Genomic DNA, 21,001 nt, shown 5'->3' on the forward strand with positions numbered 1-21,001 from the left:
AAGTCTGTGGAGCAGACAGCAATGCGCAGTTGGCATGTATTGATGTGAAGAGAAAGAAAGAAGTCCGGTGTAGGCAGACGTGTAGTGAGGGAAAATGGCGCCTGGGGCAACACCTGTTCCGGGGGGCCGCCCCCCCCCCCCCGCACTTCCCCCACGCCCCACTTACCTTAGCTGGTGACGGTGGTCCCTGGCAACTTGGTGCGGTCGGGCCTGGGGGGGTTGGGTTGAGGGGCACCTGGCAGGAAGGAGGAGGGGTGTGGGGGCAATTTACCGCCCCCATGTCCGGACAGTGGCTGGCCATGGCATTTGTTCCCAGGTGGCCCCATTGAAGCTCCGCCTCTGGGTGTATGGAAAAACCACCACACGTAGGTGCAATTTACTTCCTAATTTTTAGAGTACTATGTATCCTGAAGCAATAATGATGAGTGTGTTGAAGCAATAATCCTGAAGCAATAATGATGAGCCTTACAACAGTGTGTTGATGGGATATATCCAGTGGTGGGATCCAAAAATTTTAGTAACAGGTTCCCATGGTGGTGGGATTCAAACTGTGGCGTAGCGCCAATGGGGATGGGAGGGGCACGACGGGGGCGTGGTCGGGCATTCCGGGGGTGGGGCATTCCTGGGCGGGGCTGTGGCAAAGATGCAGCCGCTGCGCCATACCTTGGGCAGGAAACAGATGCATGCAGGCGCAGGCTGCCACGCACACCAGTGCACCTCCTGCTAGACTACTTCAAGTTCTGCACGCTACTGCTGAGAGGAGGGGCGTAACTAAGGCAAAAATCACGTGGCAAAATCACCAATTAGTAACCCCCTCTCGGCACACACAAATTAGTAACCTACTCTCGGGAACCTGTGAGAACCTGCTGGATATCCAAGTGTGCTGGGTTTTCCCAGAGTCTTCGGAATAGTGCTCCTGTCAGGCCCCCTGGTCTGTTCAAGAAAAGCACTTCGGTGAGAGCAAAAGCCTTTATTTAACAACAGCAGTTCAGGGAAAGAACGTTTACTGACAGAACTGGGAAACCCCGCCAAAGCCCCCTTTCAAAGAGGAACGTGGTCTTGCCACCCGAATCCAAGCCACACTTCCTATCCCAGAGAAAGCCGACTCTTTCCTCTCAGCCGGGAAGGAAAGAGAGCTGGCCTTATCCTGCTCTATTCCACCCAAGCCAACAGAGGAAATAACTGCAGGCGTCTAAACCACAGGCTGTGGATTCCCAGGACTACATTCGAGGCAGGAGGGAGAAAGAAAAACTACTGTACCCACCTCCGGCCAGGAGGGCAGTTATGGTCAGGCCTGGTATATGACTGGGCATGACAGGTTTCCGGTCTCAACAAAAAGACACGTTAAGCTGCTTGGTGTGCGTATCACTCAACCCTAAATGTACCTACCTCCAATGGCGGTGTCTTTTTCTCACAAGAACTTACCTGCAGGATCAAACCACCTGACCCATCTTTTTGTTTCTTAGAAGGTATCCTCAAGAAGTCCACAAGCAGGGAAATAAGAACAGACCCTTGACTTTTCCACAAACACCCCCCCCCCAACTGATATTTGTTCTGTACATGGAGGTACTAATTAACCAGTATGGCTAATATCTGCCCACAGACCTATCCTCCATTAATTTATCTAACTGCCTAAATTAATAAGAATATAATTAACATTACAGCTGGCTAGCCAGCAAAATGTTGATCTGGCTTTAGCCTTCTGGAGAGCCAACGTGCTGTAGTGGTTAGGTGGATTCTAATCTGGAGAACTGGGTACGATTCCCCACTCCTCCACCTGAGTGGCAGAGACTTATCTGGTGAACCAGATGTGTTTCTGCACACCTACATTCCTGCTGGGTGACCTTGGGCGAGTCACAGTTCTTCGGAACTCTTTCAGCCCCACCTACCTCACAAGGTGTCTGTTGTGGGGAGAGGGAGGGAAAGGAGTTTCTAAGCCACTTCGAGTCTCCTTACAGGAGAGAAAGGTGGGGTATAAATCCAACCTCTGCTTTTCTGGGAACTCTGACTGAGGGGGAAAAGGAGAGTTTTAAAGATAAAACTGATCTAACTATCTGTGAACTTTGCAGAGAGAGGCTGCTGCTTCCTCACCCATTGCATTTCACTGACCTTATTGTCTATAGATCCCCAGGAACAAATTTGTCGGGGGGGGGGGGGTGGTCTCTGAAGTGTGCATCAGCAGAAATGGCTAAGCCCTTTTGGAACTGTGTGGTTGTACACACACTAATACCTTCTTTTACCAAACTCTGTAAGCAGATCAGGGGCTTTCTCTCCCCCCAGCCCAAATTTCGGGTCATCAACTTCAGGACCCTGCCTGCAACCTGCATAGTTCTTGTATTATGACAGATCCGTATCGGGGGGGGGGGGGGGGTGGGATTCTCTAACCACTTTCTCTCTTCTGGGTAAATTTGACAAACTTATAGCTGACATGGCTGATGGCTCACCTCTACATCGTAGTCATCTTCTTCTACATAACAATATTTGAGACTTCTCTCACCTGTAAAAGGTTTCGATCATCGAGCATTTCATCTTCCCTTTTCCGCAGCTCGCGTTCTCGCTCATTTTTTTTCTTCCCTTCTATTTTGTTTTTAACCTAACGTTTACTTGGAAAAAGTTTTAAACTCTTTAGAAATCTGAATCTGAAGACGGAGGATTAATTAGGCAAAGTAAATATATGCAGGTTTGCTCAACTGGCATAATTTATTCTACCTGCAGAAGCTGATTTCCTTGATGCATAATTTGAATTGTATTTTTTTAAGGCACAAAAGCACACAGAGTCACCTTGCCGAACCGTTTCATCATCTCAGCAAACAGTTGAAAAGCTGAGAGAGGTTTTTCGAAAAGTTCTGACGTGGCATCTGTGCAAAGGAAAAAAATATGTATATCTCCAGAAAAGGAAACGTGTTTTTATAGAGCAAAAATACATACACAGATACAGATAAATTTGTTTTTAATAAAGGAGTTAATTTTCTTTCAATCCTATATAAAACAATAGCAATTAAAAACTTCATTTTTTTGAAAGTAAAATATTTACATATGAACAAGGAACTGTGCAAAATTTACATGAAAAAAAAATGGAAAGACAGGATTCCCCCACCCCTCCCCAAGACAAAATAAAAAGGTGTAACAGTTTGTTGGGTGTTGATAAAAAATACTGATCAGCATTCAGTTTACACACAAAGAAAGTTAAGGTGCAATCCACCTTAAGAACATCTCTTGCGCAAGCCCTGTTGAAAAGGGCTTTCTGCACGCCTCCGTTCAACGGGAATTGCACAGGAGGCGTTCCAGGTAGCTCCTGCCCTTAAATTCTAACATGAGAGTCCACACAAAGAAAGCCGACGTATTTACAGTCATAAAAGTACTATCAATAGACAATTTAATACAATAACCTCTGAAAATATAAAGAACCAATTAGTATATTTTGTAATAAAAAAATAGGTACAAAGGAAGGACTTTTGCTCTGGACGTCTTTAAAGTAAGCCCACAGCTTTGCATACAGTCTTTTAGCAAAATAATTATAGTTTACATAGCCATTTTTTTAATGTTATGTGCCAAAAATTATGTACAATTACTGACAAAATACACCAACCATTTTTCAACACTTGATTTCACACTGAGAAACTGTCTTTTTTTATGATTCCTCTCAACTTTGATTTTTATTTTAATCTAAGCTTTCACTTTTGCTAAAAAAACACAGTGCAAGTAAAATATATTTATGCTGAAAAGGTTTTTCTTTTTTTTCCTTTTTTCTTTTTTTTTAAACTTTACAGCTTTACAAACTATAGCAAATAAAACGCATTTCTTTTTTTCCTTTTTCCTTTTTTGTTTTTACAGATGCTGATAAAACATTCAGAAGGAGCCCCCCTTCGCGGGCCCTTCGGGTGGGGTTGCCTCTAATAAGCAATAATAATGAGATCTTTTTTGTTTTAAAAAAATTGAGGTTTATGCTTAAAATTAAGTGTAATCTAGAATTTTGAACAATTTGAGGGGAAAGGGGAGATAAATATTTATTAAAATCAGTTTGCTTTGCTAACTGACTTGTTTCAAAAGGCAAAAAAATAAAATGAGGTCATCTGCTGTAGATATATACCTATATATCGATTTTAAGTCAAGGAAAAACCGAACTAAAAATGCACAATTTGAAGTTGAAATTGCTACAGGATCTGACACAAGAGAAGCTGGTTATTTGCTAAACGATTCCGTCAGTCTCTATAATATGGCTTGTTTGGCAAGAAGGCCACTCAATCAAAGAGATGAGTTAAAACTTTTAAATCGTCGTCTTATCGTCTCTGCAGGCCTTTACAAGTCTCCTCACTGTCAAAAGGGTTGCTCTTACACCAAAGAGTTTATAATCGACGGGAATAGAAAACGGTTCCTTGTAAAGAGGCGGGGTGTTTTTTTTCCCTCGGGATGGTTGGTTGTTGGGGTTGCTGTAGTTGTTGTTTGAAACAATATCCCATATGCTTGTTACAAAAAAAAGGCAAAATCTGCAAATACATATAAAAAAAGTGTCCCCAGGTTTTCTTCTCGGTCAAAAAATACCTTGATCTTCTCCACTCTCACTTAAGGAATGCTTTATATAGCAATAATGAATGGCTTGTCTCTCGCTCATTTTCTAAACAAAATATGAGGTCCCTGAGGTTCACCCGCGTTATCCTTTGCCGTGTAAACTGCCTGGCCGTCCCCACGCCGGAGCTGCCTGTGACCGCTATGCTCGCACTGGAACCCTGGAAAGGGAAAGAGCAGGTCAGTTTTTAAGTCTTCAGCAACAGTACTTAAGTTGTACAGAGTAACTGAACATCAGTGCAAAGTAAGAAGCAGAGCAAAGTGACATATATTTTCTAGGAGTGGCTGTTATGGATTTTCTACACTGTGTGGTCGCGGTCTGGTAGTTTTTGCTCCTAACGTTTCACCGCATCTGTGGCTGGCATCCAGGGACGTACCGCACAAGGGGACACATGGAGTCAAATGTCCCCATTTAGTCATGCGGGGGGGGGGGTGGAAAATCGCCCCCCACACCCATCCCCCTTCCCCCTTCAGATTTGTGAGTTGGGGCATGTTCTATAATGTGATGGTGACTTTGAGATTACCCGGTGCAAAAAAAAGGTGTTTGGTCGTGGTGGGGGAAGTCGGCCGCCCATATTTGGGGGTGGGGAGAGTGCGGATAACTCAGACTTTGCACCGGGCTACATTTTCCCTAGATACGCCTCTACTGGCATTGATGCCAGCCACAGATGCGGGCGAAACGTCAGGAGCAAAAACTACCAGACCGCGGCCGCACAGCCCAGAGAAAACACAAAAAGCCAGTTGATTCCCCCTTGAAAGCCTTCAACAATTCCTTCTAGGAGATTTCCCTCGTTGCAACTGGATCTCCTCCAAAAGAAGCCATTTCACCGAGGCTTCTAACGCAACCGCAAAGAGACGGCTTAAGCTTACAGTGGCTTCTCTCTCCTTTTCCCTTGAAAGCACAGCCCTTGCTAGGTAACGGTGCTGTTTGCCGCATCTTAACAGCAAGGGCTCCAATTATTCATCGTTTCTACCGCGCGCTCTCTCTCTCAGTAGTCTTCCCTTTTCAAAAACGTTACGGTAACAGTTTTGCGGGGTGATTAGACCCCAGGCTTCTCTGCACGACCTTGCCAAGAATGGCAGCTGCTTGCGGTGCCAGCGGCAAGCTGTTTAGGGCCCTGAGGGGAAGTAACTGCCAGAGAGGCGACAGAATAGCATAGGCTTAATATAGCCCTGCAAACAACTACTTCCGCCGAGCAGCCGCAGCATGGCGACACTCAGTGTACGCACTGCTGTCCTGCAGCACAACTTTGGCTTACTATCTGCTCAAGTGAACCGCTGCATAGGTGGAAAGCCAGGACAGAGAAGAGGGAAAGAACTGCTCTGTGAACCGATTCTATTTGAGGTTCAACATACCCCAACTTACTGAGCCAATCCAAACCCTCACAGGGAAGAAGGGGCACGGTCGCCTGAAACCAAAGCAGATGCAGGGGCTGCCTGTCAAATTTCCCGCCTGCGCAAACACGTGAAGCAGCCTTATGCTGAATCGGACCTTCGGTCCATCAAAGCCAGTATTGTCTGCTCTGACCGGCAGCAGCTATCCAGGCTCTTGGACTGAGGTCTTTCCCATCACCTCCTGTCTGGTTCTTTCTAACTGGACATGCCGGGGATTGAACCTGGTACCTTCCGTATGCCATTCAGAGACTCTGCCACTGAGCCATGGGTCCTCCCTGTGGCTCTCCGGAGTCTCCAGGGGAGGTCTTTCTCATCACCTACGGCTTGGTCCTTTCAACTGGAGATGTTAGAGAGTGAACCGGAACCTGCATGCCGGGCAGATACTCTACCCCTGAGTCAGGCCCCCTCCCCACAAGATCACTTAGCCAGCGTGGTGCAGTGGTTAAGAGCAGGTGCACTCTAATCTGGAGAACTGGGTTTTGATTCCCCGCTCTGCCGCTTGAGCAGTGGAGGCTTATCTGGCGAACCAGATTAGCCTGTACACAACTCCTAATTCCATTTGAGCAGAGACGTATGGCCTATTACAGTGGTGGCGAACCTTTGGCACTCCAGATGTTATGGACTACAATTCCCACCAGCCCCTGCCAGCATGGCCAATTGGTCATGCTGGAAGGGGCTGATGGGAATGATCCTGGTAGTCCAATTAACTTATCTGGTATAAAAAAATTAACGCTGAAATACCTCCATACCTTAACGAACCGCGGCCCATTACCTCCATACTCCAATCTAACCCAGCGCCAAGGAGGCCGCGCCTTACCATTGCATTTGGCTGTTTTAGCGTTATGCCCACTCTGCCCTCTATTACCAAAGGGTATTGGGTTCAGCATTTTAGATAAATCCGCAAGAGTTATGCAGTTGCCAGAAACTTAATGTGGTTGGAAACCTTTGACTCACCACCTCTTGCACTGCACCAGATTTGATAACATCAGATCTAAATATACCAACCTACATTTTTTCTTCTTCCAATCTGGGCTGCCCTGATCTGACGGGGTTATCTCTATTGTTAAAACAAGCTTTCGGACCCCCCGTCTTTGTGAAGAGATCGCATGAATTTCATTACTTTCGCGGAGATAATTGGAGGAGTTCCTCAGTAGAGCGATTATTTGTTCTCATTGGCCCAACTCCCGTTAGGATAACATCTTATCATGTATCCATGCAATTGTTCCCAATTCATGTAACTTTTTCTGACTATGCCAATAAAGGCTTATGTATGCATGATTAGCTTGTGAGCTCCAACACCTGCCAGCTGGGTGACCTTGGGCTAGTCACAGTTCTTTGGAGCTCTCTCAGCCTCACCCACCTCACAGGGTGTTTGTTGTGGGGAGGGGAAGGGAAAGGAAATTGTAAGCCCCTTTGAGTCTCCTGCAGGAGAGAAAGGGGGGATATAAATCCAAACTCTTCTTCTTTGCACTTGTGATCCACACAACCTGTGATCTGCACACCCACACCCACAGATTCTTAAGTCACACGGATTGAGGAAGAAAAATACCCTCCTGTCCTTGTAACGCACCTTGGAAAAGTCCAGAGCTAAATAAATGAGACATACAGTTAGAACTGCCTGTCCTGAACAGAAACCATTGATGGCCAAGCCTGAATTTCTTTCCAGGAATATTATTTGGAGAGGTTCAAGCTTTTTTTTTTAAAAAAAAATAATTGACAGAGTTGCAAAACACATGCATTAAATCCAAGAGAGGTCTAAGCATGTTGACTGGAGAAGGAGAACATTCACTTTTGTTAGCAAACTGGAGTACTAGAAAAACTAAACTACCGATTGGGTGTAAAAACAGCAAAGATGGCTACAAGGAGAAGAGTAAATTATTGCATTGGGCAGACAGACAAGTGTGTAAAGTTCTCTAGCAAAAGATGGGAAGAGGCAGTAATGAGCAATAACCAGCAGGTGGCACAGGCGGACTTTTGGGAATTCATCTCTGCTCTGACTTTCAGAAAGAAGCTAAGTATTGACAAGTCTAGATTTGGCGTGCGGCGAAAATACAGCCTGAGAAGGCTGAACACCAAAGCTCCGGTATTCTTCTTTAGCTGGGTCATCTTTTGGGAGCAAGAGAGAATATTTTAGGGCGCCGGGATGCATCCCATAGCCCTCATCATTCCTCCTACCCGCCATAACTTGAAAAACTGCTGTAGCCTAACAGAAGTCAGTGCACTCATTCAAGACCCCAGTCCTGCAGAATGGAGCACGACTGTTGGGTCACACTTTCCTCTCAACTCTCAATGAGGTTAAAGGCTTAGACTTTCAGCCTAACTTCCATAATGCAGGCAGGACTGTATACTTCATCTCCAACTTCCTGGATTTGACCGCTCTCAGCTTCCCTTCGTGGTCCCTGCCTTCCCCCTTACTTGGTTTTCCGTTTCGGAGCACAACTTCCCGAAAGGGCTGTTTCGTCAGAACCCCAAAACTAATACAAGTTTTCTGAAAACAGCACGGCAAACTGAACCCAGCCTGTCTTGCCAAAGGAGCCTTTCCATGATGAATTAGCGGAAACAATCTCACCATCGGACAACTGGGCTGAACGACAATTCATTCCAATTAAAGTTACCCCGTGGCTTCAAGGCACTTGCGGGTGGGCAGGTAAGAGAGATGTTACAATCTAGTGAATTTTTCAAAGAAGCCTGAGATTGAAAACGGTGCCTTCTTGTAGCTTTCTGGCTCATCTAGACGCTGCAGACGAGCTTAATGTTGTACAGAACGGCTGGCTGGACACGGCAATCCTTTATGGTGGATTAGAAGTTTGGGATCACGAACAATTGCTCAGTGATGTTCAAAGTACTTTCAGATGGGTTTTGTTTAAAAAAGAAGTAGAATCGAGCTGATATTTTTAGGGCAGGTGATTGATTTGATGTTCTCTCACTAATTGAATAATTTCCTCTAATGAGAACCCAAAAGATTTCTCCTTCACTGATTAAATGAAGATCAGTGGCATTTTGACCTCAAAGCTTAACTACGAGCATGGCATGTGCTAGAACAGTGGTGGCGAACCTATGGCACTCCAGATGTTCATGAACTACAATTCCCATCAGCCCCTGCCAGCATGGCCAATTGGCCATTATTGGTGGCCTTATTGATGGTTTTAAAATCAGATCAGATGTTCTTTTCTGTTCTTCTGCTAATGCCAGTGATGAAGTAATATATACCATCTGCAGGTCCCTGTATTGGACAAACACATGTTCAGAGGAGGACAACCAAAATAGCAATGGGTCTGGAGTCCATGCCTTACGAAGAGAGGCTTAGGGAGCTGGGGATGTTTAGTCTGGAGAAGCGAAGGTCAAGGGGGGACATGATAGCCATGTTTAGATATTTGAAGGGATGCCATGTCGAAGAGGGAGCAAGCTTGTTTTCTGCTGCTCCAGAGACTAGGACACGGAGAAATGGGCTCAAGGTGCCAGAAAAGAGATTCTACCTAAACATCAGGAAGAACTCTATGACTGTCAGGGCTGTTCAACAGTGCAATTCGCTGCCTCAGAGAGTGGCGGAGTCTCCTTCTTTGGAGGTTTTTAAACAGAGGCTGGATGAACTTATGTTGGGAGTGCTTTCATTCTGTGTTCCTGTGTGGCAGGGGGTTGGACTTGATGGCCTTGTGGTCTCTTCCAACTCTATGATTCTATGATTATTGTACATGAAAATAATTGTAGGCACACCTGCTGGACAGTGCTATGATGGACCCACAAGAGGATGGGATAGAGTTTTTAAAGTTCAAGAAATGCCTCGATAAAATAAACGTACAAAGACGCAGAAGCCTGGGGACAGATCCTGGGTTCACTGAAAAAAAAATGCTTTAAGGGCTACAAACTCTGCTGTAAGATGAAACTGGGGGTGAGCAACTTCCTCTTTGGATCTTCATTTCATAGTGCTGGGGATCAGGTTGAAGGGGAAGAGGGCCCAACAGCACAATCAGTGCTGGGGATGATGCCTCCGTGACGCCTTTAAAGGGATTTCAGACAGCGCAGCAAGCAGAGAAAACAAGAGAAATCCCCGGCTGCCTGAAAAACACACACAGTTGAACAGTGTTCTTGGGCTAAAAGCCTTTTCGAAGCCTTTGGAGTCAGCGTAGTGTAGTGCTTAGGAGCAGTGGAACTGAGTTTAATTCCCCACTCCTCCACTTGAGCGGTGGACTCTTATCTGGTAAACTGGATTTGTTTGCTCGCTCCTCCACAAAAAGACTGCTGGGTATTCTTGGGTTAGTCGCAGTTTTTTGGAACTCTCTCAGTCCCACCTATGTTGTGGGGAGAGGAAAGGAAAAAGAGTTTGCAAAGCCACGTTGAGTCTCCTTACAGGGGAGAAAGGGGGATATAAATCCGAACTCTTCTTCTACTAATGTCAGTTCTATCCTGGGAATGCTCCCAGACCACCACCACCACCCCATCCAGCACCAACCTAGGGGCAACTTCCACGTTTGGTTGATGCGGAGCTACATGGTACCCTGGCACTGATGTGAATGGCTCCCCCCCCCCCGCATGCCAACAAATGGGGCATTTGGGGAGGTGCACCCTTGTACCACCTTCATGAATTCCATCCCACCCAGGATTGCCCACTTAGAAAAGGAGGAAGAGAAAGTAAAATAGCATATGGTCAATTTTGGTCACTCCTAGATCCTAATGGATTGATGCCAAGATTGTGGTTAAGTGTGACTCTGATGGGGACCTCTAATTATTCTGGAGATATATTTTCAAAGATTCCGGAAATGCCCAAGCAGCTACAAGTGTACACAATAACAGCAATCATTAATTTGCCAAGAAAGAACTATGAGGCTGGGGGTCCTTTTCATTATCAAATATCACATCCTCTAGTGAATTGTGAAACAGTGCAGAAATTATGGTGTGTTTCTTTGCTAATCGCTGAACAGTTGTGGAACAGTTCTGACTAAAAGGTGCTTGTACGTATAATTAGCAATTTTGCATTCCTCGGTGCACAAATCTGATCTAACAACCCGTTTGGGTAAAAACCTTTGCTACAAAAACAATGCAGGCGGCCCAGAGAAAGGCGAGGGGGGGGCTCTGTTTAAAAATGTCAACTGGAACATCAGATGCACAGCTGTGAGTCAATTAGATCCCAAGCAGCTGGTTCTTAATTAAGCAAACAAAAAGCTTCAATCCAGGAAGCCCGCAGTTGATATGGCTGTCCTGTAACTGATTAATCGAAGATAACTAAATTAATCAGAGCTTGCCAAAGTGCAAACAAGACTTCCGAGGGGAACATGAAGCAAGATTCCATACATTAAAGGCAACGTTAAGCCAAATGCTCGCGTGCACGCATGAGCGAATATTTGAGAATCCTAAGCCTGCACAATACTTGAGAAAGATAGCAACTTTCGGTGATTTGGCAACCACCAAGTTAAACTTCACAGCCAATGAACCATCCCAGAGAGACACAATGATAACTGGGCCTTGTGACATAATTAGAACATAAGAACAAACCTGATGGATCAGACCAGAGTCCATCTAGTCCAGCTCTCTGCTACTCGCAGTGGCCCACCAGGTGCCTTTGGGAGCTCACATGCAGGAGGTGAAAGCAATGGCCTTCTGCTGCCGGTGCTGCTGCTCCCGAGCACCTGGTCTGCTAAGGCATTTGCAATCTCAGATCAAGGAGGATCAAGATTGGTAGCCAGAGATCGACTTCTCCTCCATAAATCTGCCCAAGCCCTTTTTAAAGCTATCCAGGTTAGTGGCCATCACCACCTCCTTGTAACATGCCACGAGGAAAAACTGTGGCTTGAACCCTCGAGCCAGGGACAACATAGGGAATGTGGACACAGAATTCCATCATGAGTCAGAAGCACATGGAAGACCTTATTTACGGGTAGGTAGAAACCCTCATTGGGAATAGATTCACCACAGAAGGACACCTCTAGTCTGCTAAGTAGGGAGTGGGCAATAAGTTGGGAAAAGAAAAACAGAAGACGGCTCTTTGTGGCTCAATCTTTTCCTTAAGGGGTCAGTCTCCTTTTCATTCCCTCATCTTGCTGAGAATGGGTAGTGGTTAAGAGCCAGTGCACTCTAATCTGGAGAACCGGATTTGATTCCCCGCTCTGTCACTTGAGCTGTGGAGGCTTATCTGGTGAACCAGATTAGCTTGTGCGGTCCAACACATGCCAGCTGGGTGACCTTGGGCTAGTCGCAGTTCTTCAGAGCTCTCTCAGCCCCACCCACCTCACAGGATGTTTGTTGTGGGGGGGAGGGAAAGGAGATTGTAAGCCCCTTTGAATCTCCTTATAGAAGAGAAAGGGGGAATATAAACCCAAACTCTTCTTCTCTTCTAAAGTGATCCAGTAACCAAGAACAGAATTTCATTCCCAGTCCATATTAAAGGGATCTGGAAGCAGATGGGGCACTTATACCTCGAGGGTTCATCAGACATGCGTAAGAGCTGTTCATTACTTTGATTTGGGAAAAAACTTGCAGCTAAGTAGTCTTTTGACTTTACCAGGCACAAGGCTAGTCTTTCTATCTTTCTTTTTTAAAAATTCAGTTAGTCTGCAGAAGAAGAGCTAAATTTGATTCCCACCAACAGTTGTCTACAGCCTATTTTATTTGTTTATAAAATGGGGTTTACTCCTGTTAAGTATAAGTATAATATAATGGATCACAAAACAGATCAGTGATTAAATATAAGGACTAGATTGGAGTCCAACAAGATTAGACCAATGAGATTCCCAGGGTATAAGCTTTCAAGAATCAAAGAGAAATATGTCTTAAAGCAGGGGTCTGCAACCTGCGGCTCTCCAGATGTTCATGGACTACAATTCCCATCAACCCCTGCTGGCATGGCCAATTGGCCATGCCGGCAGGGGCTGGTGGGAATTGTAGTCCATGAGCATCTGGAGAGCCGCAGGTTGCAGACCCCTGTCTTAAAGTGACATATCTCTGAACACACCAGTCGTAGAAGCGGGCAAAACATCAGGAGCTAAAACGACCAGGCCACGGTCACACAGCCCTGAAAACCCACAACAGCCAAGCAAAACTCCCTTCAACAGTTACCAGTAGGAAGGTACAACTATTTATATTTGATGAAGAGAGTGTGGACTCTTGAAAGCTTATACCCTGGAAATCTCATTGGTTTAATCTTGTTGGACTCCAATCTAGTCCTTATATTTAATCACTGATCTGTTTTGTGATCCATTATATTATACTTAACAGGAGTAAACCCCATTTTATAAACAAATAAAATAGGCTGTAGACAACTGTTGGTGGGTTAAGGGCACCCACCAGAGGCGGAGCAAGGGAGAACTGTGCCTCAGGGTACACGTGCGCCCCGTGCCCCTGCCACAACTTTGCCATGCCCTGGAACGCCCTGCCAGGCCCCTGCGCAGGCACGTAATCGGGGCGTCCCCCCCCCCCTGCCCGCACTATGCCAGTGGTACCCACTGAAGGGGGCAACCCTTCCTGCCTCTCTTTCCTCCTTGGCCAGTAATTGCTATTTCGGTCTCCTTCTCTGCCTGCTTCTTTCTCTCTCTTGCTCACACACATACACACTCCTATCCCCAGTTCCTCTCTCTCTCCTTTACTGACCCCTGTTTTTTGCATAATTCCCCATTTTTAGATACTCACTGTCAAGTGCATTCATTATAAACATCTCCCTGGGACAAGGTTAGGGGGAAGGAGTTTTTAACCCTGAGCTGCTGTTTTGAACTTTAGTTGCAGCAGTAAATTGCTTGCTGCTGAATGCCCTTGGTCCTGTTCAATGAACCGATTTTCGCACCCCAGAGTCTGGTTATGGCAGGGGGGAGTCGACAGAACCTGAAAATAGTACACGGGATCATAGAGGGGAAACTCTGCTACAGGTAGGTGGTTTCCTATTCTTGCCCACTCTAAGAGTAAACCTTTTCAGAAGGCAATAGTGAACCTCTCCATTTTAAATTCAGGAAAAAAAATGGCCCCTGCGCTATGAAAAAGCCTAAGACGCATCAGTGTGTCCTATTCAGAAGAAATCACAAGCTTTTAAAAAAAAACTTAATTAAGTTTTTGGACAATTGGAAACCCTTGATGAGTATTTGGCTGGAATAGAACAATTGGACAATTGGAAACCCTTAATGAGTATCTGGCTGGAGTAGAAAAAAATACATTGATGATTATTGGCTTGGAAGGCTAAAGGTTGTTAAAATAAGAACCAATATAGAAAGATGAAACTTTTTAGTCGTAGTAGCTCTAAAGATCCATTGACCAAGTGGTAAAAAAAGTTACTTTTAGTATTAATCTCCAGTGCAGAAGAAACTGGCAGTCCTTACGGAATATATGCCTTGTTCTTTGGTGAACTTCTCTTTGTGTGTTTTGGCAACGTAAAGACTTTTAAGTGCTAATGATACTTTAATTAATTTAAGAAAAGGGGTCACGGGCTTTACCTCTGTCCCTGGTCCAGCGCCCGGCGAGTCCACTTTCCTCTTCTTCCTGGGACCAATTGCCGCCAAAGCAGTTTGGTTGGCTTCCCTCTGTCTCATCTGTGCTAGTTCTTGTTGCTGCATCTGTGTGTGTGCATCAAACACAGCAAAGTCACAATTTCCATTTCTGCAGGGTTGGGTTTGTTTTTTTTTAAATTTACCTTTTTGCAGAGCAGTTTTTGTACAGTGGAAAAATGGTATCGTAAACATAGACGACGATGGTAAATATAATGCAAAGACTTCGAAAGCATACCTCCTTGGCCTTCTGTTTCAACCTAAGCTGTTCTGGATCTTCTTGTCTAGATCGAGACTGTGTTGGTCAAGCGTTCGGGAGAAAGGGAAGAGAGGAAAGAATAAAAAGAACATGGGTAAGACAGGGCAGAAATGTCTTTAAAACTTTTTAAGCTGTATTTATTTACCCTTTCATTATATTCTGCATTTGTTGTTTATTTGCATTTCACGGACCTCCTCCTGAATCCCAAGCATTAAACCCTCAGCAACGTGAAGGATGCTCACCATCTTTCATTCATGACCACACACGCATAGGTGTCAAACTCAGGCCCTCTGGGTGTTCATGGCCTACGATTCCCATCAGCCCATGCCAGCAGGGCCAATTGGCCATGCTAGCAGGGGCTGCTGGGAATGGTAGTCTGTGAACACCTGGAGGGCCTGAGTTTGACACCTATGCGTGACTAGAGGAAACAGAGATGGAACTTGATATAAACTTGAGATCATGCAGAGTGCTTCATACAGCTGTAGGAATGGATACTGGGGGTAAATCGTGGGCCCAGGAACTCAAAGAGAATGGCATCTTTGAAAACAATATGTCTGTTGAGGCCCATGAGGGACCTAAAGAACCGCTGACCCCGACCATATTAACGCTGGAAGAACATCAGGAACAGTCTCGTCCAGAGTAATTACCATCATTCCCTATGAACCAAACCGTCTATACTAAAAATAACACCAATAACATTATTCCCTCTCTAGATGCCTCTGATTTCCCACCTACCACATTCTGTACTTAATCAGTATTTTATATTCTCCCATATATTTTCATCCTTGCATTAAAAAAAAATATTAAAACCGTTAATGCCTTATTCTCTGCACTGACTTATAATAATGACTAGCGGGCCCGGCCACGCGTTGCTGTGGCTGAGTCTGGTGAAGTGGAAAAGAAAGAAAAGGGGAAGCGAACAGTTCGAACATGTGTCATTGCACAATGATTTCAAGGGAGGGGAGAGGCAAGGGGCCCCTCCTCGCTCCCCTCCCTCTCTCCCGTTCCCTTGCATGACAACCCTGCAGGTCCCTCCCTAACGTTCCCCTTCCTCTGCTAGGGTGGGTGGGCCATGTCCAGGTGGGCTGGTCTTGTCCCTTTCACTCCCTTCCCTTGCAGGCGAATTATCTAGCGTAAAACACGCTGGGAGGCATGAGCTACGTTGTGTTCAAGCAAACCCCTGGACCCTCCCTCACCTTCCCCTTCCTCCGCTAGGGTGGGTGGGCCATGTGCAGATAGCCCGCCGCATCCCTTTCACTCCATAAAGAAGTGGTTTTCAAGGAAGGCATGGTTGGTTCCCTTGTATCAGAGGGTGTTGCTTTGATGGTCAGCAGATGGCGCTGTTGCAGAACAGAACTGTAGTTCCAACTGTCACAGGTGTAGCATGTACACAATAACTGGCATGGTGGTGACACGTACACAACAGGAAGTGTGGAAACAGTATGAAAACCTGGCCGCACGTGAATGTGACGTTGTGTGAAAATTTCAAAGCAATTGGTCCAGTAGTTTGGGAGATTACCTGTCAGCAGAAAAACGAACTGATAGATTTTTATATATATAGATGATGATGATAATAATCACTAAATATCATGATTTGAAGATAGAGATTCAGCGGCTATGGCACAAACCTAGCTGAGGTCATCCCAGTGGTAATCAAACTGTGGGCGCCATTCCAAAAACACTAGGGCCACACTTGAAACATTTTCAAATCAGACAGATCAGCAGCAAAATGATCTGTAGGCTACTGAACTTCAAGGCTAGGTTAAGGGCATCAATAGCAAGGTGAGACTGGGAACAGGAGAAATAGACAACTAACCCTCCTCCCCTCCAAGGTTCATTTTCTCCCAGCTCAGACAAGTTCTGGTCTAGTTCTATATAACACATGAAATGGGCTAAATGAGTTCAATTTCCCCTCCTTCATCAAGACTCTGACATTTCTCAGGCCCCCGAGCTGCTTTAGAACCATTAGGCACAACAAAAGGAAAGCTTCCCTCTCAAATACAGAAATCCAACATGCTTAGATCTAGGCCAACCTCTCTACATCATAGATCTGCGCAGTTTTAAACGGGTTTGCTAAAAGGACGGAACACGCAGACCTCATTTCACATCAATGCATGTGCACGTTCCGGGCTCAGGGCTCAGACAGACATTTTGGTGTTTGGGTAGAGGTTTAAGCACACACGTACACACACCCCTCTCCCTGCATGGCTGTTTAAGAACATAAGAACTAGCCTGCTGGATCAGACCAGAGTCCATCTAGTCCAGCACTCTGCTACTCGCAGTGGCCCACCAGGTGCCTTTGGGAGCTCACGTGCAGGATGTGAAAGCAATGGCCTGCTGCTGCTGCTGCTGCTCCTGAGCACCTGGTCTGCTAAGGCATTTGCAATCTGAGATCAAGGAGGATCAAGATTGGAGCCATAGATCGACTTCTCCTCCATAAATCTGTCCAAGCCCTTTTTAAAGCTATCCAGGTTAGTAGCCATCACTACCTCCTGTGGCAGCATATTCCAAACACCAATCACACGTTGCGTGAAGAAGTGTTTCCTTTTATTAGTCCTAATTCTTCCCCCCAGCATTTTCAATGGATGCCCCCTGGTTCTAGTATTGTGAGAAAGGGAGAAAAATGTCCCTCTGTCAACATTTTCTACCCCATGCATAGTTTTATAGGCTTCAATCATCTCCCCCCTCAGACGTCTCCTCTCCAAACTAAAGAGTCCTAAACGCTGCAGCCTCTCCTCATAAGGAAGGTGCTCCAATCCCTCAATCATCCTCGTTGCCCTTCTCCGCACTTTTTCTATCTCTTCTATATCCTTTTTGAGATGACGTGAAATGGTTCTTTCAAGCTATAATTTGTCCTGCTTGGGCAAGCAGACAGGATTCAAGACCTACAGCTCCCAAAGGCAGAAATAACAAGTTCATGAAGCCACTGAGGCCGCCACCCTAGGAGAGAATGCTTATCCCACCCCATCCCCTGCACACACTGTGGTTCCATTCAAAACTGGACCACTTGCAGGCCTCGTTTTGAAATAGAGTGGGGGGGGGGAGGAACCCTGCTGGCAGCCCCATTCACACAACTCCCAGTGTCCCATGCAGTTTCATCCTGAGTTTTATTTATTTGATTCATTCATGTCCCACCTACCTCCCCAATTGGGACTATAAACCCTGGCCCCTACCTGGCGGAATGAGCTTCCAACTGAGATCAGGGCCCTGCGGGACATTGGTGAATTCCACGAGGCCTGTCAGACCGAGCTCTTCCGCCAGGCTTCTGTATCTTGCCGGCCGGCCTGATCGGTTCACCATGACCTCCCATGGGTGCCTATTTTGGGATTTTATCGGCATCTTTTATTGTTTTGCTGTTTTTAAAGGTTTAAACTGTATGGTTGTGTTTACACCGGTTTTATATCGTACTGTTCTAATTGATTTTGTATTGACATCTGCTGCCCTGAGCCCTATTGGGAAGGACGGGCTACGAATCAAATAAATAAATAAGGAACAGAGCTTCCTGCTTAACGCCACCACCCGAAGAATCAAAGCGCCTCTCTTCTTTTGACATAAAGTGTGACACCTCGCCAATCTGTCAGTGGCAAAGCACTTGCCTTTGCCGCCCGCATTAAAATTTCCCTTTCTTGTTCGTCCTTCCGCTGCTTCTCGATTTGATCAAGTTGTTCAAAGAACTTGAGCTGCGCCCGCACGTCGCTCGCTTGCTCGTATCTTTCATCGTCCTGCAAAATGCGACAAAACGCGTCTCATTAGAAAGCTGAAAGGGGGGACAAAAACCTGCTCGCTGGCACCACGCGGGCGAAAAGAGAAGCCCTGATACATCAGAGTTCAAATGTTCACTTAGCCACCCTCCAAACAGCTGGTCGAAGACGTTTTTCCCGTGTTTAATTCTCCAGCCATTTGTCCCAGCTTATGATCTCATTGGGGCGTCACATTTTAGGCTGTATTTTCAGATAACTCTTCTCTTTCAGAGATTAATTTAAAGTACAGTTCTTCACAGCACGGGATCCCATTAGCGCACTGAAATTGTATCTGATAACCATCCTACAGAATTTTGTTCCTTCCCCAACCTCAGTACTGGAGAACAAAAGAACAAGGCCCCCGGTCAGACAAATAGTTAATCAGATCCCGTGTTCTGCATCCAACAATGGTCATACCTAAATTCTTGAGAAACCGCGTTAATAACACAGAAAGGTAACAGGCTGTCACCTGATCATCAACTCCAGCTTAGCCTAGTAATCAGGTAGCCCAAACCTTGAGTGATCCTATGTAAGCCACCCTGAGGTCCATGACTGAAGGAAGGTAGGTGGCGAAGGAGCAGCAGTGGTGTAGGAGGTTAAGAGCTCGTGTATCTAATCTGGAGGAACCGGGTTTGATTCCCTGCTCTGCCGCCTGAGCTGTGGAGGCTTATCTGGGGAATTCAGATTAGCCTGTGCACTCCCACACATGCCAGCTGGGTGACCTTGGGCTAGTCACAGTTCTTCAGAGCTCTCTCAGCCCCACCCACCTCACAGGGTGTTTGTTTGTTGTGAGGGGGGAAGGGCAAGGAGATTGTGAGCTCCTTTGAGTCTCCTACAGGAGAGAAAGGGGGATATAAACTCCTCCCCCTCCTTCCCCTCCCCCTCCCCCCCTCCCCCTCGGTAGAAATGTAATGCACAGATCAGTGCTTGGATCCAGTGATGCACAACAGAAACATGAAAGGACCTAATGAAGTTCTGGTTGCCACTCCAAGGCCTTGTGCAATTCCTAGAACTTTCCTCCCTGTGTGTGATACTGCCAAGAGACTGGTTGCAAGCAGACATGCAAGAGGGGGGTACAATAGGTTTGACTTAGCACCAGGGAGTAATACAGTCTTCTTCTTGTGTGTCTGCTTGCACAGAGGTCTACTGCAAGTGGAGATTTTCTGCTGGATCCAGGCCAATGTTCATCCATGGAAGCTCTTGACACCAAGACACACTTTTTGACCAGATGCTATGAGACAATTCCGTTCACAGCAATGAGAAATGGAAAATCCACACGATCAGCAAGCGGCAGAGGTGAGACGTGAACTCTGATCTCCTAAGCCCATGGTGACGAACCTTTGGCACTCCAGATGTTATGGACTACAATTCCCATCAGCCCCTGCTAGCATGGCCAATTGGCCATGCTGGCAGGGGCTGATGGGAATTGTAGTCCATAACATCTGGAGTGCCAAAGGTTCGCCACCACTGTCCTAAGCCAAATTCAACACTCCGCTTTCTCGACACTCTATCTGACACGCTCGGCCAATGCTCGTGGCATTCTTTGAGGCGGCCCTTGCTCCAGTTCCACTGAGTACTGGTTGCACAGCTCCAACCAACAGTCAGTGATCCAAGTATGCTTCACTCCTCTGGTCTGAGAAAGAACACTGGCGTGGCACAAAGGGTGGCAGACATCACAACCCCGCTGCCTTGAGAGACAAGCCAGCTGTCAATACACTGAAAGGCTCTTGAGGATGAGGAAGAATCACAGAGTTGGAAGAGACCCCAAGGACCATAAAGTCCAACCCTCTGCAATGCAGGAACACACTATCAAAGCACTCCCGACATACGTTCATCCAGCCTCAATTTAAAAACTTCCAAAGAAAGAGACTCCACCACACTCCGAGGTAGTGCATTCCACTGTCGAACAGCCCTTATTGTCAGGAGGTTTTTCCTGGTGTTGAGGTGGAATCTCTTTTCCTTCACCTTGAACCCATGACTCCTAGTCCGAGTTTCTGGAGCAGCAGGAAACAAGCTCGCTCCCTCACCAACATGACATATCTTCAAATATCTAAATATGGCTATCATAACACCTCTAAACCTTTTCTCCAAACTAAACACCTCCAGTTCCCTAAGTCTCTCCTCGTAGGGCATGGACTCCGGACCTTTTACCATGTTGGTTGCCCTCCTCTGGACCCGTTCCATCTTTTCAAAATCCTTCTTGAGGAGATGAAAATAAGAAATACACGTCCAGTAGCACCTTAGAGACCAACGTAATTTCCAAGGTATAAGATTTTGAGAGTCAAAGGGGAGCTTTGGGCGGCTGTTGTAGGCTGTATGGGCTGTGTGGCCGTGGTCTGGTGGTTTTAGTTCCTGTATCTGGGGCTACCTTCAGAGGTATGTCACAGGAAGTTGTGTTTCTCTCCACTGTACGGCGTGACTGTCATATTTTACCATAACATGCCCCTCAAGAGGCCAGCCACAGATGCAGGCGAAACCACCAGACCATGACCACGCAGCTCAGAAAACCCACAACAGCCAGCTGATTCTGGTCGTGGAAGCCTTTAACAATGCACTGGAGCTTTGAGTCTTGAAAGCTC

General features: G+C 46.1%; 1 protein-coding gene across 1 annotated transcript in view; it reads right to left on the reverse strand.

Annotated features, from left to right (window-relative positions):
- Positions 1 to 2,933: 2,933 nt before the first annotated feature.
- TAF4 (TATA-box binding protein associated factor 4) overlaps positions 2,934 to 21,001 on the reverse strand; it is a 31,058-nt gene continuing 12,990 nt past the window's right edge. The window contains exons 9-12 of the mRNA XM_048498256.1: positions 18,279 to 18,404; positions 14,662 to 14,718; positions 14,373 to 14,492; positions 2,934 to 4,727 (exon numbers count right to left, since the gene is read on the reverse strand). Coding sequence (XP_048354213.1) covers positions 4,560 to 4,727; positions 14,373 to 14,492; positions 14,662 to 14,718; positions 18,279 to 18,404 — 471 coding nt within the window. The 3' untranslated portion in view covers positions 2,934 to 4,559. The remainder of the gene's footprint in view (positions 4,728 to 14,372; positions 14,493 to 14,661; positions 14,719 to 18,278; positions 18,405 to 21,001) is intronic.

Source organism: Sphaerodactylus townsendi, linkage group LG05 (assembly GCF_021028975.2).
Source record: "Sphaerodactylus townsendi isolate TG3544 linkage group LG05, MPM_Stown_v2.3, whole genome shotgun sequence".
Classification (NCBI taxonomy): Eukaryota; Metazoa; Chordata; class Lepidosauria; order Squamata; family Sphaerodactylidae; genus Sphaerodactylus; species Sphaerodactylus townsendi.